At 38.2% G+C, this 18,332-nt stretch overlaps 1 protein-coding gene across 4 annotated transcripts in view; it reads left to right on the top strand.

The window, feature by feature from the left end:
• The window catches only part of PRKCD (protein kinase C delta), a 129,621-nt gene that overhangs the window by 87,157 nt on the left and 24,132 nt on the right, over window positions 1-18,332 (top strand). For 2 of the 4 annotated variants that reach the window (XM_089523886.1, XM_089523875.1), the window contains exons 4-9: window positions 1,790-1,850; window positions 12,558-12,714; window positions 15,149-15,180; window positions 15,663-15,748; window positions 17,222-17,351; window positions 17,764-17,864. In XM_089523886.1, coding sequence (XP_089380012.1) covers window positions 1,790-1,850; window positions 12,558-12,714; window positions 15,149-15,180; window positions 15,663-15,748; window positions 17,222-17,351; window positions 17,764-17,864 — 567 coding nt within the window. Of the gene's footprint in view, window positions 1-11; window positions 609-1,789; window positions 1,851-12,201; window positions 12,350-12,557; window positions 12,715-15,148; window positions 15,181-15,662; window positions 15,749-17,221; window positions 17,352-17,763; window positions 17,865-18,332 lie in introns of those variants that run through there. The other 2 variants (XM_089523897.1, XM_089523907.1) reach the window with 2 other exon arrangements.

Genomic DNA, 18,332 nt, shown 5'->3' with positions numbered 1-18,332 from the left:
TGATGTCATGAAATTAATCATAATTAATAATAATTTGTTTTATTTATATACCGCTATTCCAAAGATCATAGCGGTAAACAGCAAGTAAGCTAATTAGCAAGTAAGCTAATTTGCCCCCAACAGTCTGGGTACTCATTTTAGCGACCTCGGAAGGATGCAAGCCTGAGTCGAGCTTGGGCCCTTTTGCTGGTCTTGAACTCGCAACCTTGTGGTCTTGAGTGAATGGCTGCAGTACAGGCATTTAACCACTGCGCCACCAGGGCTCCATGCCTCATATAGTATACAATCAGGATATCTAAAGGAGTTTATGAGCCTGCTCAGTTTTTAGGATTGTCTTCAGTCTTTATAGAGGATCAGAGATTGAGCCTTGTCTTTGTTTATGCCCCTTTTATGGATTTTGCTCAGTAGAGAGGTCTGTCTGAATCCTATATCACTAAACTGAGGACCCCAGATTAAAATGCTTTTAACTTTTTGCCTAGATTTTCAGCAGACAGTGATGGTTGAACAGCTTGTTGAAATTTTGTGCATTATATGTCTTTTTAACATATGATAATTTTTCATTTGGAATCGTATTGCGAGACCTCTTGTGAATTTTGGGGCATTAAAAGGTAAAATACTTTTAAATAAATAAGTAAAAATGAAATGAACTGTTGTTATTTACATTCATTTAGCTTCAAGGAATAAAGTTCTGCCATCCAAGCTACTGTTTTATTACCTTTAATAGTGCAGCCCTGTCTTTAACAAGGATTTTAAAATCTGTGTTTATTCAGACCACAAGGTACTGATATTTATTAAAGTAAAATAGTATGTAAATAGAAGATAACTGTCTTGAGGTTGGCTTTCTAAAATGTCTGTTAGAAATAGCCTGTTTAATCCATAGTTGATACATACCATATATAGTCAGTAATAAGTTGAGCTCATGTACAAGTCCAGGGTATGTTCTGGGGCCAAAAGTATGGTTTTTATATCACTTGTGGATACATTGAGGGTAAACGTAGGGGTATATACCAAAAAATATAGAGGACAAAGCAAAGGAAAACAATGCCAGTGAAGTTGCAAAATTCTGGCAGATAATGCTGTGCTGACCCTAAAGGCTGGATGGATGATGTACTATGGTACATCATGGATGTGCAATGTGTGGGAGAGACCAGTCACAGGCAGGGCCAAGATAACACACACACATCAAAAAGGATGAAAAGACAAAGCAAAGAAAATTGTGACTATGTTTACAGTGATTATAGCCTTTAACTTTAATGCGATAATTTTATCTGATTTTAACTCAGAAACATATGCAAATTTCTTATTCAAGTCCTTCAGAGCTCAATTCCTCTCAGTGGTCCTTTGAAAAGAAGCACCAAAGAGCTACTCCCACCATCATTTTCCAACCTAGGCATTCAAAAAGAAACAGTGCTGTAGCAGAGAAAGTAGAGGGACTGGATTGGATTTTGAGTTCAAATCGTTTCGTTAATTTGGATAAGTTCTTTGTAGCAAAGAATGACAAACAATTACGCTTGGATTCATACAAAAGATATGTAACCTCTGTAACCATATTGTTTGTGAAGTGTTTATACTTTTAGTCACCATATTATGTATGAATTCATATCAGTCCTACTTAGGAAACTCAGACTATCAGCACTGTTGTCTTTGTGAAATACTCTGGTGGGGGAAAGGCACATTTTAACTGTGACCCCATGTATCTCATACCTATGATGTGTTTAATTCTGTGTAGAGAGATTATTGTAAAGTTTCAGGTAATTGACATTTAATCCATTTGTTTGTCTCTTTTTAGCTGGATTTACAACCTCAAGGGAAAGTATTGATGGCTGTACAATATTTTCTTGAAGATAGCGGTAAGGAGAGAGTTTTCTTTTAATTAACATAAAATATATTATAAAAGGATTAGTACACCTCCTCTTTAACTTTATTTATACCCTACATTTTCCTCAAAACTGGGGCTCAAGGTAGCTCAGGTAAAATACATGGGCCCTTGGTATCCCCTGGTGCCTTGGCTACCACAGTCCATGGATGGTCAAGTATCATTTTATATAGCATATTAAATGGTGTCCCTTATATAAAATGTCAAAATCAACACATGCTTTTTGAATTTCTTTTATTAAAAAATATTTCAAGCCATGGTTGAATTCGTAGATAGAGAATTCATTGATATGGAGGGCTGAGTATATAACTAAAAACATACAGAGGTCAGCACTAAAATAGTAGTAAAGTCTTCAAGTATTAAAACAATTTAAAGTATATGCTTTAGAAAGAATTAAAACAAAAATAGTACAGCACTCTCTTAAAAGCCCTTTTGTTAAAAAAATGCTTTCTTAAAAGCCTGTTGGAATAAAAAAGACTTCACTTACTAACAGAAAGACAATAAACGGGAGGCATTCTTCATACTTTGAAATATGATAGTCCCAATCTTAATTATGTATCAGGAAATGCTACATACAGTGGACCCTTGTTATACGCTGGGGTTTGCTTCCAAGATCCCCCGTGGATAACAAAATCTGTGAATGCTCAAGTCCCATTAAATATAATGACATAGCAAAATGGTGCCCTGTATAAAAAATGGAAAATCAAGGTTTGATGTTTGAAATTTATACTTTTTTGAACATTTTCAAACCATGGATGCTTGAGTCCGTGTATAAAAAATCCGTGTATAAGAAGGGCCAACTGTATTTGCAACAAGGTATGTTTCTTGTGAGGCGAGAGCATTCAGGAAATATATCATAGGGGTGCAGAAGTGTGAATACAAGCTCTGTAGCTGATTGCTGGTTGTCTAGCTGCCATGCCCTTCCTGACATGGTTGACATGCATGAGAAGACATTTAATGTGCATACCCACATGAACACATATAGATCCTGTTCACAAGATAGGATCCTAGTATAGTCAGGAATCAACATATGCGGTAGGATGTTGCATACATTGTATACAAAGAAGAGCCCATACTCATATAAAGCAGACTGCATGCAGACAGTAGGCATCATGCATGGTGGGTTTGGCCCATGTCACTCCTTCATGCATTTCTTAAAGGTATCCAAGGTCATCTGAACCCACTTGTACAGTCCACCCTTCCCTTATGCGAGGGATCTGTTCTGGAAATCCCCCCAGAACGGGGGGATTAAATTGACTGCTCTAATTATTTACTCTAATTTTATTTACGGTCATTGACCAAAGTATCTCAAAATTATATTAATATTAACCAGTAAAAACAAACTTACAAATACATAAAATCAGTTAAAACACAGATATGCATATAGACAGATAGTACCTCACTCCAAGATGGAGGGACCTATCTTCTAGCATCCCATCTCCAACTTTTAACAGTAATTCTAGTCTTTAGTGATTTGTCTGCATGTAGCAATGACAGCTGCACAGAATCAACAATTGGATTTAGGCCAACAATAGGAATCAGATGTCCTTTCAGGTGTCATTGGACTGTAAGAGACATTAGCCCAAGCCAGTGTAGCTGACGGTAAGGAATACTAGGAGCTGTCACCCAACTGCTACCCCCCTAACCTCCACCTCTATTTTAGGGTTAGGAATTATTCACTTGTTACATGGAAGTATAGCTTGAAATGCAGTGGTTCCACTTGTCTGCCTCTGCAGTGTCTGTGCCTGTATCTATAACTTGTTGCTGTTCTGTGCTTTCAAGTCATTTCTGTGTTACGATAACCCTAAGGTGACCCTATCGTGGAATTTTCTTGACAAGATTGGTTTGGCGGGGGGAGGGGTACCTTTGCCTCTGTCTGAGGCTGAGAGAGTGTGATTTGCCCAAGGTTACCTAGTGGGTTTCTGTAGTTGAGTGGGGATTCAACCCTGATCTCCAGAGTCAAGTTGCAACACTCAAACCACTACACCATGCTCCAGGCACTGACTATTAATCTCATTCTAAATTTACACCCCAGTGGGTCATGCTGAACCAAAGGCAAGGACTATGGATTCATGCTTATCATGGAAACTAGAAACTGAAACAGAGCAGAATTGGAAATAGGGTTGTGAATAGACAGGTAGCATCCCTCTTCTGTTTGAAGATGGTCTGGTGAAGAGATTGTTCCATGCCTCATGTGCTGTGAGAAACTTTCTAGGGGAATGTTTCATTATGGGGCAGTGTGCCACTCTGACATTGTTTACCCATTGTTCCATAAGTACATTTGATCATCTCCAAGGGTGTTACAGATTCATCCCCTCCCCCCCCCCCCGCCCATACCACAGATTTGCTCCAGCCTCTTATCAAATTGTTCCTATTATCAACAAGTTACAAGGGCATACACTGGCAGCCAGTGGTTTTTCTTCAGGAAAGGAAGTCACTTTGACCCACAATCATCGGCTCTGATTTCCTCAGACGTTGTACAGAGTTTGGACCTTTCTGCTGCTTTCTTTCCTTTTGTATGCTTCTGGGGCTGTGCTAGGTCTTGCAGAATCCAGGATGTGCAGAATTAATGTGAAGAATTAAGATAGAGGTCTGGATCAACATTAGCAAAATAATAATAATCAGATATGCCCAGACTGATGAAACTGATATTCTCTTAACCCAGAAAAAGAAGAGGGGATGTTTCACCACTAAATAATCATTACAGTTTGGCAAATTTCGACTAGATTACCACCTAATGCACTTTTAAGTACTTTTATGATTAGTTGGGACAACTTTTTATTTCCTTGAAATTTTTTAATCAGTTAGAATAATTAGATAAATGCTGTAACCAAAAAGGGGTGCTAAGTACAGGAAAATGTAGCTAGAAGAATATGTACATGCTTTTCTACAAACATAGGAATAGCTAGAAGAATAAGGAAATATTGCTAGTATGGCATTCCTAATTTAGTTTGCCATGCATCTTATATAGGACTAGGGTCTATGGATTCTTCTTTGACACCTTGCTCTAGACTACACAGCCTCTTGTAAATGAAGGCCCTTATTCTGTTTCAGAGAGAGTAATTGGCTGCACACACTTCATGATGTTTTTGATTGTAGTGCATTGACAAGCTTCTACCCATGGGATCTAACCATCATGTTTAAAGTCTCTTTTAAATAAATATGGGGCTTTGCCCCTAAGGGGTGGCATGCAGCCACCCCTTTCCTGGCACGATTGGGCAACCTCACACCGTGGCCCCGATCCAACCTCTGCAAAGCACAAAAAAGAAGCCACAAAAAGCGGTTCCTTTTTGCACTCTCCAAAGGGTGCCATATCTGTGGTGCGCAGCTTTATGACGCCCCTTTGATGCTGCATCATGTGCCATGAGGGCAGAGTTAGGGCATCCGGTGTCAGGACGCTACACCCTGACTCTGCCCGTAAGCCAGCGCTTTCTGCTGGTCTGTATAGGTCCTATACCACAGTGTGAACCTTGAACTCTTTGGGGAGCACCTAAAACTTCCCTGTACTATCTTGGTACTACATTATACAGTATTTGTATCACTTCGTGGTTATGTTAGTTTTGAAATGGCTTAAGTTAATTAGTATACAGTTGTGTACAATTATTATTAGATGTTGTAATTTTTTTTAAAGAATGGCAATATTATGATGAGTGCATTTTCATTGTAAAAATGGCATGATTTATAGAAGAGAACTGCAGAATCAAATATTTGCTTTTCCAGTGGCATGTACTGTGATTGCTTTGTTCTGTTTTATTTTTTATTGCCTGAAGTTTACAAGATATATCTAAATTATTAATGTGTTATATGAAAAAACAATGATTTTCTACAGTGCTTTTCTGACTATGCCTGTCAGGTTTTGATGATCCATGATTGTTATGAGTTACTATCATTTATATAAATATGAGTTACAACTTTATGGTGTTATGTGTGAAGTAAAATAAACCTGGTGTTTTTTATGAAATGAAAAAGCTAATTTTTCATACAATAAAGTCAGGAAAATACTCTTGAGTTTAACTTCCCAGCAAAAAAATGTTTTGAGTTACATTTGACCTAAAAGTCTTAGGACCTGTGTAATCAAATTATGAAACATAATAGTGAGATACCACATGTCATTTCAGGCTGGTATATTATCTTCTCAGGGCCTGGTGTCTAACTTACATCCCATTTGAAAATGCTCCCTGCAGAAACTGGGTAAGGCCCACTTGACTTTATTGGCTATTGAACTTTGGTTCTGGTGACTTCACCTGCCAAAAACAAACTCTCCAAGATGATCAGCAATAACATTAATATATCTTCTCCTTTATTAATTTTTTAAAAATTCAAAGGCAGTGGCACATGAGGATTGACATCCCCATGAATGCATCTTCCATTTTTCTGTGATACATGGACGATACTTACAAACAGCACACTGTTCTAGTTGCCAATGTCTTTGTTTATTTGAATCAAGATATTTACCTTATCCAGTCACAGACCTTAGTACCTAGTGCATGGTTTATTTTAACACTGAGAGTCTCCCTCTGTCTTAAACCACTTTGGAGGCAGCTGGACTAGCTTTCTTTCTGGAATTACCATGCTCCTGACTTCGGCTTCAAAAAGAAAGGGTTAGTCAATCACTTTCTCTGTAAAAAACGTAGGATTGGTATTTTAGAATTTTCTGTTGCAATTTGATATTTATCATGCAATTTGGTAGCATGGAAAAGATCATATAGATAGTAAGGTGCTTATTATGTAAATTGGATTCTTCCTCTGTATTTATTTTGTGAAGAATGTTTAGCAAGTACATGTGCAAAATTTATTTTGATACTTGCAGTCTTGACTACTTCTGTCCAGCTGCCTTATTGTGTGCCTTCAAATCATTTCTGCCTTACAGTGATCCTAAAGCAAACCTATCACATGGTTTTCTTGGCCAGATTTCTTCGCAAAAGGTTTGCCTTTGCCTTCCTTTGAGGCTGAGAAAGTGTGACTTGCGCAAGTTCACCCAGTGGGGTTACATGACTGAGCTAGGATTTGAACCCTGGTCTCCTGGAGTCCTAGTCCAACACTCAGACCACAATATTACACTGGCTTCTAGCTAAATTAATAAAAGCACACCATTATGAGCACACAAGAAATCATTCCAGTATCAGCCACTAGCAGTGAATCCAGTTTGGATGTATTGCGGGATACAAATTCAATAAATTAAAGAAATACATTTTAAAAATTTGCATGTGATGGGGATAAATGTGAAATGCAGTATTTCTACTCAGCTCATTCACAGCATTTATTCATTTCAGTGGGAACAGTTCAGAGAGTTGGAACAAGATTGCATCCTTTGTTTTCAAAGACAACTTGATTGTGTATGTTAATGTTTCTAGTTTTGAGAGTTGTGGTTAGCTTTTTCCATGCTGTTTGTTGTGCTTTTCTCTTCAGATGCTTTAAGTGACAGAATTTGCAAAATAGTGTGCAACATCTGTGAACTTGAATGCAAAAGGACAACTACACCACCACAGATTGTGTAAAGTGGCCCTTTTTTCTTTGTTAAACTTTTATTTGTGGACCCACCAAAACTTGTTGAAAAGAAGAAGAGAAGTGTAAAGGGTAGAGATGGGAATGATGGAAGTTTTCTCTTTCCACTTACATTTGTACATCACATCCGCAAGCTTCCTTGCCTGGATTCAACTAAGAAGGTTGCTGATAGAAACATTCTTCTATGCACACTCTTGCTGGATCAGGAACAACAAGTGTATATTGGAATTCAGATAGGTATATCTTTCAAAACAATGCAGTGGAGAGACTGAGCATTAGGAGAAATATATGATAGCCACTTACTGTGTCAGCAAGTAATTTGTATGCAGAAGCCTAATTCTGTGGGGGTTGTTTTTGTTTTTTGTTTTGACTTGCCCGACTCCATGAGGACAAATGCTATATTCTACTTGAGTTGCAGGAGGTCTTTAAGGTCTAAATCAGGTGCATGTCCTCCCCAGTAATCCCTTAAATTGTAAGGGTGTGGTGGGTTTTTTTTTTTTTTTTTTTTTGGTTTTTTGTTTGTTTGTTTTTAATTTTGTGTGCATGTGTTTTGGCATACTGCAGAATTCAGTTTTGCTATATGCAGCTCCCTAGTCTTGTCCTCTTCCTAGAATTGTTTTTAACAAACATTTTTGGTTCCCATTGTGGCCACAAGCAAGATAGCTCATTTAAAAGTGTGGAAGTGATGGTCTGTGGTGTTAACTGGGAATTGCTGTTGGGGTATAGTATATGTAGTGTAACATTTAAAATATAAAGAAATATTGTGAAAAACACCTTTGAAATGCTCTGTAAAATACAGAATAGCCCAATAATCCAATAATACTCATCTAAATTTTACTTCTTTGTCCTCACCAACTATTATAGCAGTTTGAGTGCTAACAATTTGTTCTAATTGTGGTGACCCTTCAAATTGCAACAGTTTATTTTGAAATCATTCATAATTTCAATGCATTTTTTAAAGAGCTGAGACCTTTCAGAAGTATTTTATAAACTGACAGTAATTCTGGTTTCAAGAACTATAAGCCATATCCAGAACTGTGTTTGAACAAGAGCTGTAGCTGTTGTTAAAAAGTGTGGCACCATATGCTACACATTCAGATCTGATAACTTTCTTGTTTCAAGGATGATCTGGGTTAGTCTGTCTGCTCCTAGACTAGACCAGACACTGCTTTAGTTTCTGCTGTATATACCCATAAGCTTTATTTTTTTTATGCTTGTCTTGGGACCAGCAAGCAGTTGCTTTGTGGGACCGTAATGGAAAGATAGAAGTAGCAAGTACAGGCGGCCACTCTCCATTCCCTGGTGCTAAAAAGATCACACAGTCACTTCCACATTTGGAGATGTGCCAATTGGAAACATTGGATTCAGAGTCCATTAGCAGTATTATATTCCTATTTCTTTACTAAGAGTTGATGGAGTGGTTTGAGTGTTGGACTACAACTCTGGAGAACTGGGTTTGATTCCCTGCTGGACCATGGAAACTCACTCTCTCAGTCTCAGAGAAAGGTAAAAGGCATGTCGTTCCCCCCCTCCCCAAAACAGATCTTGCCAACGAAAAACCTGTGATAAGGTTGCTCTAAGTTAAAAATGACTTGGAGGTGCACAACAACAACAACATTCCTAAAGAAAAGTTAGCAAAATTGGTTATTTACATTTGTTTGGAGTGGTGGAATAATGACAATAACTTTTGAAGAATTGTGAGAATAGAAAAGTAAAAATAAAAGAACAGGAAAATGTGGGGTGGGGTTGCAAAGCACCCAAGAATACTTTTTATTCTATTAAAATAAAAAGCAGGACACTCTCATATATTATGGTTCTGATCCCTCTGGAGGAAAGGCAGTTAATTCTCTGTTTCTCTCTGAATCAGTATGATGGGAAAGGACAACTAGCACCTACCTTTGTCTGGCTAGAGTTGATCATGCATGAGCTGAAAGTCATGGGTGCTTCTGTCATTTGTTGTTGCTTGTGTCTATGTCTTGGAGTGTGTGTGCTGTTCCAGGCTTAAATTATGTTTAGCATTTCCGATATATTAAACCGCTTCTGTTTTTGCCACCAAATAATATTAAAGATCCATCCCTTGATCTGAGGAAGCTGTAAACTAAGGAGAGATTGGATGAGACAATGGCTTATGTTTGCTTTTTTAATGCCTTAACAAGCTAGTGGGTTGTTGTTGTTGTTTTTATTCTCTGATACCTCTCCCTATCACATTGCTGTTCATGGTAGCTGTTGTGTGTTTTTGTGAGGGCAGTCTGACAATGCAATGCCTAGAGAGGTGGTGGGAATCGCCTTCTTTGGATGTCTTTAGAAAGAGACTAGACAGCTACCAGCTGGGAGTGCTCTTGTTGGTGATCCTGCATAAAGCAAGAAGTTGAACCTGATGGGCCATGAGACCCCTTTCTATGATTCTGCATTATTAAAGAACATACCCACCACCTACTTTTAACATGTGGGAAGGGATCACCATAGACATACAGATTCCACCACCATTATCATCCACTATGGGTAGAGTTGCTACAAGTCCAGTCTTTCCTGCTGTGCCAGCCAAGGCTTACCCACCCTTCTTTTACAATCAATCAGCAGTCCTTTTCCTTACAAGCCCATGAAACATTTTGTGTTAATTTGTTGGAAAACCCTGTGGAGATGAGAAGTGAATCACAACATGACTACACTGGAGGTTAGCAGGAATTGCCTCAGTTATTGCAGAAAAGCACACACTTCCTCAAGGTCTACCAATCAAGATCCCCCTCCCTGAGTGTTATCTAAGTGTTATTCTCTGAAGATGCCAGACACAGGTGCTGGTGAAATGTCAGGAAGAAACACTTCTAGAACATGGCCACATAGCCTGAAAAACCCACAAAAAACTATGGAGGCTGGCTTGAAAGCCTTCGACGTCACGTTATCTAATCATATTTTATGCCCTGAGAGGTATAATGTAGAATTTAATAGACTTTGAAACTTGTCCTATATGCATTTCCTTCACTTCAGAGAAACATGTACTTTGAGGGATCCCAGTTTTTGGAGAGATAAGCCTGGTTAGGGAAAGTAGTGCATAATTTTCCACTCTGAGAATGAACTGGTTAGTGTCTTGCTTCTTTCCTCCAGGGCTCAAAGTTCATAAAAAGCAGATGTTATTCCATTCATTTTATGAAAGAGAGCGAACGCTAAAGATGAGTAAAATGGTGTTGAAATATTGATACTTTTTAAAGATGAGATTAACCAAACACATTCTTTCCAACTTTACACTTTACATGAAGAATCAACAGACGAAAATAAGAGTGAAGAGTGCAGGACAAGTGAGAGAGAGTCGGAAAAGGAAAGATCTTGCCAACAATCAGTTTTTACTTTGTTTCTTAAAAGAACACATTAAGCATGACAAAAACTGATAAATTAGGCACTGTGATTGAGGAATTGTGCATGGTCTAAGAAGAAAGGGCTGATGCTGGGGGTGGGAGAGGGCAGAAGGAAGTATTACCATGTGTTCTTTTCTCAGGCATGTCCTTTATTTCAGAGCTGAAATTTCTGTCCGGTAGTTCCTTTCTACAGTTCAGTTATAAGCAGTTCAGTTGCTGATATTATTCAATATCACTAAATAATCATTTAAAATTGTTAATTGTTAAAACAGTGAAAATTACAGTTATTTCTAATAGGAATTATTACATTTAATATAGTAAGTGTATCGAAAGGGAGAGTTGTCCTAGTGACCAGTGGTTTGAAATAGTCAGTGAATATGTCCTTTCTTCTGCATTTCAAAATATGGAAAAACAGGAACCACCACAGATCATGCCCTTTGTGGGTGTTTGGTTCACTCTCTCTTCTCTCTCTTAAAATATTACCATAGAAGTGGTGCTTAAAATGACACTATTTCTGGTATTTAACTTACAGAGAAATTCTCCCTACTAGCTTCAACCTGTACTAATACCACCTGAAGTAGAGTCATCATGCTTGTTGATAAAATACCACCTTCTTTTCATATTCTGCTCAGGCCCATGATGCCATTGCCCTCCCCTAGATGGAGAATGAGCTGTTTTGGATCAAAACTTAATTCTTTAATCATGTCAGTTAGGTACAAACATTTTGCAAATGGCAACAGAAATTGTGCACAAAATAGAACATCAGACTTCTGAGTTTCTTTGTACCTGACAGCACCCATGAAAATATTCTTGAACAAAAGCTTTATTTTACTTTGGTTTTAAAAGATCTGAGTCTGTGGTCCTAAGTACATTATTAGCATAAATATTGAGGGACTAGCTTCTGAGTAAAAATGCATTATATTGTCCTGTAAAACTGCACGCTTGCTAAGAGAGTAAGACCTATTAAAATCAATATCTGAGTAAACCGTAGGATAGAGAATTTATATACAAGTATGACAAAGAGCTGCAGATCTTAAAATTTGTGCTAGCTTGTATAGGAGGGTATGGTCTTTCAGATAGTTTGGACTGAAACCATTTAGCGGCATGGCTATTGCCTATTGTAACACTCCTTTGTCACTTTTAAGACTTTTTTTTTTAATGAACAGACCAACCCAGAAATGGTGCATTCATGATCCAATTTCAGGTCTTTAAAAAAAAAAAGAAATAAGCTTCATAACAACCTTGGCTTTCTACAAAAACTTCATTTGTATTGAAGCAGAAAAAAGAAAAGTGTTTCTTGTATTAATAATGGGTGGTCTCAGTCACTTTGTTATAACTGGTAGAGTTTATGTAACGATAAAGTGAGGAAGCGTTTTGGTTTTTCTAGGAGATCAGCCCTGGAGTAAAGTGTCTGAGAATAAAATTATGGGTTGCATAATGAAGGGCATATTGTTCAATAACATGCCAGGTCTTAATGTACTATGTGCTATAATATGTGTTCCAAACTTTTGTAGCCAGTATGGTGAGTGGAGAGGAAGACTGAGGGACCATGTGTCTTCTGCAGTACTGCATCTCTGGCTGGGTATTTACTATCTGGCTTAGAGGCTGCACACAATGGGTAGGTTTTGCTTGACTAGTTAGGTTCCTTTCTAACTTAAAATAACTTCTGCAGCACTTTAAGAGCAAAGAGGAAAAAGTACATGCTTTTAAAAGCATATTTGTAGCATTTTATTACTCAGTTAAGAACTAATTGTTAAAATCTAAATTACTATGAAAAAGTGAAACAGTTTTTTCAGCAAATTTCACTTCAATTTTATTTCTTTTAGACTGCAAGCAATCAATGCGGGAAGATGGGGGAACGGTGACTATAAACAGAAGAGGCGCAATCAAACAGGCAAAGATCCACTACATCAAAAACCATGAATTTATTGCCACCTTCTTTGGGCAACCTACATTTTGCTCAGTCTGTAAAGATTTTGTCTGGTGAGAATAACTGTTCTAGCAATGTAGTTATGTACTTATCTGCTGTAGGTCTATGCTGAAGAATTCATTAAGTGCCTGTACTGCAGCCACTCACTCACAAACCACAAGGTTGTGAGTTCAATACCAGCCAGGGGCTCAAGCTTGACTCAGCCAGGCATCCTCCTGAGGTTGTTAAAATGAGTACCCAGCTTGTTGGGGGCAGTGCTTAAGTGCACTGATAAGCGTTATAGAAATATACTTGCTATTACTATTGCTAATTCCAGTATTGGTTTTTCTACTGTGAAGGCTTTTCGTAGGGCAAATCTCACCTTGCCTCAGAAATTTACATATCTTTGAGTCTGGTATGCATTGGAGAAGTAAAATGCACACAAATCAAATGTACATTTTTTAAAAATACAAAGAACTAAAATGGTACAATTTAAAAAGCACATCCATAGATGCTTTATTCCAGTGATGGGCAAAGTAAAGTCCATGAGTCACACATGACACTCCAGTTTATCCCACAGCCCTCTGCCAAAAAAGGAGCTAAAATGGCCATACTCTCCCATTTTTGCTAAGTCTCCAGGTTGTGTGAGTTGGCATTTAAAGGCTATTCCACATGTTCCAGACCTGTTTTATTTCTGAAAGACTATTTAGACTTAAAACTGGCCTAGGAAGGTATAGTCTTTAAATGTCTAATCATACCATTGTACACACAAAAGCGCACACATAACACAACCAGGAAATGATTAGCTTAAATAGAGCCCTGGTGGCGCAGTGGTTAAATGCCTGTACTGCAGCCATTCACTCACAAGCCATAAGGTTGTGAGTTCGGTACCAGCCAGGGCTCAGGTTTGACTCAGGCTTGCATCCTTCCAAGGTTACTAAAATGAGTACCCAGCTTATTGGGTGCAATTAGCTTACAGTTGTAAACCGCTTAGAGTCTGCTTAGGTGGTATGAGGCTGTATATAAATGAAGCTACTCTTGCTTCTGGTTTGGGGACATTATCCAGGTTTTGAAAAATAAGTGGATGATCAAATATTGAGAGAAACAGCAACTCTAGTCAAGAAATTAGAAAAAGACTAGGATTGATAAGGGTAGCTATGAAAGAGCCAAACAGGACCCTAAAGTGTACAAATATAACTTTGAACATCAAAGTTGTCTTAGGGGCTGAACAGATGGAGAGGGAGATTTGGCTTACCTCCAGGGCTTCCTGGTTTTCAGGGAGAATTTTGTTTTCTGTTTCACCCCACAGGCATGCACACAAATGTGGATGCACCACCAGCAGTCACCAATTGCCTTCCTTGTCCTGCCTAGCTGCTAGTCCATTGGACACACTGCACCACCAGCTGTGTACCTGACCACAGGGTCGCACAAGTGATTTACCTTCTGTATGGTGCATTGGTGTGCCACGTGATACAGCATGATCATGGAGGGGGTCCCTGTACATGCCCCCTTCACCCCATGGCTCCCTGTTGGACCAGCTACTTCATTAATGTATTGTTGGTGATCTGCCATGTTTGTTATCACTTGGCTTCATGAGTTTTGTGACCAGTTAATATAGTGGAATGAGTTGCTAGTGCAACTGACCACTCGTGTGCCTGTGCACTTGACATGCAAGCAGGTGACCAAAAAAACAAAAACAAAACACCTATGGCTAGCAATGGTGCTGGAGGCTGCATCTGCCTGAGCCCAGGGCACATGCTCTGAACCGCTTCTGCCAGCCACCTGGGCCGTCCTGCATGCCCACACTGGTGTTCCACAGTCTGTATATTGGTGTAATATTGCATACTTTCAAGCTTGAACTGGGTTATTTTGCTCTCATATTTATCTCAGGTGTGTACGTTGACCTGGTTTCCTTCCATTTTATCCACATGCATCATTTAAACATGTACGGTTCAAAATTGGGGTGAGACTGCTTCTTTTTGCCCATGCAGACAGCCCCATACGTCAGTGCTCAAACCACTACACCACACTGGTTCTCTTTCCATGTTAACATCATTTTAAAACTGAATTGTACCTTCTGTAGGAAAGCAAATATTTTACTAGAGTCAGAGCAGTTGTAAAAATAAAGAGTTTAGGCTAAGAAATTTATCTGTGGCCTGGTACAGACCTGGGGCCAAAGTAGGGCTTGGGAGAGCAGAGCATCTGCACACTCCTGAGCCCTACCGCACTGTCCAGGCACCATCATGGCTCGTCCACACAGCAGCTGCCATGATCATGTACGCACAGTGTGGGGTCCAAACAGCACCACACTGCATGTATGTCATCAGTGTGCACAAAGGCACCAATTGCACCCTGGGTTCTTTTTATGCCTTGCAGAGGCCGTGCCATTTGGTTGGTGCAGTCTCCATCCAGGGTAAAAACAGGCGGCTGCAGGCAGCTGTGTCTCTGAAGGTTGGAGTCTTTTTGTTCTGTAAGGTCTGTTTATAATTTCCCATTTTTCTTTTACAGGGGGCTGAACAAACAGGGATACAAATGTAGACGTAAGTTGGCTATATCATCTTTTATATTTAGAATGCAGTAGTCCATGAGCAACCAATTGATGTATTTATTTATTTAGTATGAACTGTTTTATCATTAGAGCAACAGCTAATAAAATTTTTCAAAGTCTACAATTTTCAAGGTTAGCATGTTATTCTGTTCCAGCAAATAATATAAAGTTAAAGCACCTTTAATACGAACAATTGTATTGCAATACATTAGCACCCTTTAAGGTTAAATTCTAATAGTAAACCTTTTATGACTCTTTTTACTACTGAAATGAACCAAATTATAAATGTAATACAAATTCTAAATGAAAAAAGGAAAATCTTACTCCATTTACTGAAATAGTTTAAAGTGGGAATTCATTCATTTAAAAATGGGAATTGGTAATTTCTGCATAAAGTACTATATAAATCCTTTGCCTGCCCTCCACAAAAAAATTCACTGTTTGTATCTTTCTATTACTATGACTCTTCTGAAGAATGTAATGCTGCTATTCACAAAAAATGCATTGATAAAATCATTGGGAGATGTACTGGTACTGCAGCAAACAGCAGAGACACAATGGTAAGTAACAAAGTGTTTTAGAAACTCATTGATAGGATTATGCATTCTATGTCAAAAAAAATTAAAATTCAGGTGGAAAGTAACCCAAATGCTGTGCTTATCATAGATTACTCAAACAATGTTTTGAGTATGTTTAAGAACAGAAAGAATGTAGGGCTAAGAGACAGAGCAGTAATTTATAACAACAACAAATTTTTGTATCCAAAAGTGTGTGCTCCTTGGAAGAGAAACTTTCATCAAGCAGCTAAGCAAATTTTATTTCAAGTGTTCCTTTAGTTCAGGTAGGAGCGCAATGATTTGGGTCCTGAACATGAAATAGAGCTCCTCACAAGCTATACAAACCCCTAAATACAGTCAGCCCTTCCCTTGCATGGGGGATCTGTTCTGGACCCCCTCCCCACATAAGGGAAAAACCACATATGCTCACACCCCATTGAAAACAATGGGACACATACACACGGTGCAGCACATGTCATTTGCACACACATTGTGTGGTGCACACACCATTCATTTAATTGTAGTATGGCTTTAGCATAAGCTGAAAGACGTGTAAACGAAGCCCATGTATGGTAAGGACTGACTATATGTATTTTAAGGTTCCAGTGATTAGCATGATCACATTTCAATCTTTAGGTGGACAGCAGTCTCCTAAACTTTCCTCTGACCCAACTCAGAGATATTCCCTTCTATTTTTGCAAACGTTGGTGGTCATGGTGACTATATGTGGGGCTTGGGATCAAGAATGACCCCATATGGGCTAGAACAGTGTTTCCCAACTTTTGGTCCGCCAGATGTTTTGAACTTCAGTTCCCAGAATTCCTGACAGTTGGCCAAGCTAGCCCAGGCTTCTGGTAGTTGAAGTTCAAAACATCTGGAGGACCAAAGATTGGAAAACATTGGGCTAGAAGAACATTATGAAAATGGAGAATGCCTAAGCCAGGTGTGAGCAACTGTGGAAAAACCTGCACTGAAATCTAGTTTCCTGAACTGGAATCTTTGCCCAATTGCAAAACTGTCTGTAAAGGCATTTGATTGCGCTAGAATTTTCAGCTGGTTCATTTTAGAAATGTATAGCTACCTTTCAGTGGTAACATTTTTAAGGCAGCTAAACAATATCAGTTGTATAACCATTTAAAAACATCTCAAACACAAAACATCAGAATTTAAACGGATTAAATAGATTTAAAACCAGAGGAGAATTAATTAAAAGCCTTTGCGCTGCCAAAAAGATGCCACAACAGGCATTGGCTTTATTCTTTTGTAGCCTGTGATCTTTCATCACACAAATTTCAAATTTCAAATTTTATTGTACAATTATTCATAAAATATTGACAATAGTATATTCTTTCAGGACATGTGCAGGTAGGCAGAGAAGCAACTGATAATAAGGATACCAAAATTAATTTTGCATGAAAGAGAAATAAATTTCCAAATGTTCAACTTTTTTTCTCTGACATAAATATATGCCTTCAGTTTCAGAAGGAGCGCTTCCACATTGATATGCCTCACAGATTCAAAGTTTACAATTACATGAGTCCTACCTTCTGTGATCATTGTGGTAGTCTTCTCTGGGGACTAGTTAAACAAGGATTGAAGTGTGAAGGTACAGTTCGTTTTGTTTATTCATTAAAGGCATTGGGTGAAAGGGCCACGCTAGACTATGTTACGAAGGGGAAGGGATGCATTTCATGTTCATGTTTTATGTATATGTTTTAAAAATGAATACACTTCTTGTTTTAAGGAAGATAGTTGCTGACCTTCAGCTATATTCACACCAAATTAAAAAAAATGGATGACCTCTAGATTAAATGCTGTTCTCCTTTTTCACCCTATACTAATGTTTTTTTTCCTCCTTTTTAATACTGAAAAAGGGGGGTATCTATATTCCAGTTCAGTTAAAGTGCTTAATAATTAAACAATTAATATTTGAGCAGCAAGGGGAAAAATAATAGATTAGTTTATAATTGTCATACATTACAATTATACTAATAACATTAATAATTTCATTTTTGTAGAATGTGGGATGAATGTTCATCACAAATGTCAAAAGAAAGTGGCAAATCTATGTGGAATCAATCAGAAACTATTGGCAGAAGCTTTAAATCAAGTTAGTCAGGTATGTCTACTTAGTGTTTATCCTATGTAGGACTGGATCCTCTTTCCTAATACATTTTTTAAATTATCATTTCCAAGTGTTTGCTACTGTACACATACTGTACTATGTATGTAACTACTGCTAATCTTGACCTCTATATTGTCCTACTATAAGATGATAATATTACCACTTCCTTCATTCTACCTGAATTTTCATTGAAGTGCAGATCTTTGGTAAGTTTGTTCACCACTTGATGTGAGATACAGAAGAACACCTTCAGTGGCTATATTTAATCAACCAATAAGTGCCATGACAACAAAAAAGATTTCAATTTCTCTTCATAAGAGAAGTAAAATGCCCATTCTGGCTAATTAAAGCTGCCAGCCAAAGACTGGCCAGTTAGGTGGTGTGAATGCTTCTGAGGGTTATGAATGAATATGTTCCAATGTCTCTAAAAGAAACCATGATAAGACCTTTGTTGGGGGAAAA

Source organism: Sceloporus occidentalis, unplaced genomic scaffold (assembly GCF_023333645.1).
Source record: "Sceloporus occidentalis isolate IW3139 unplaced genomic scaffold, rSceOcc1.0.p SCAF_1, whole genome shotgun sequence".
Taxonomy (NCBI): domain Eukaryota; kingdom Metazoa; phylum Chordata; class Lepidosauria; order Squamata; family Phrynosomatidae; genus Sceloporus; species Sceloporus occidentalis.
This window is presented reverse-complemented; position numbering and strand designations above follow the sequence as displayed.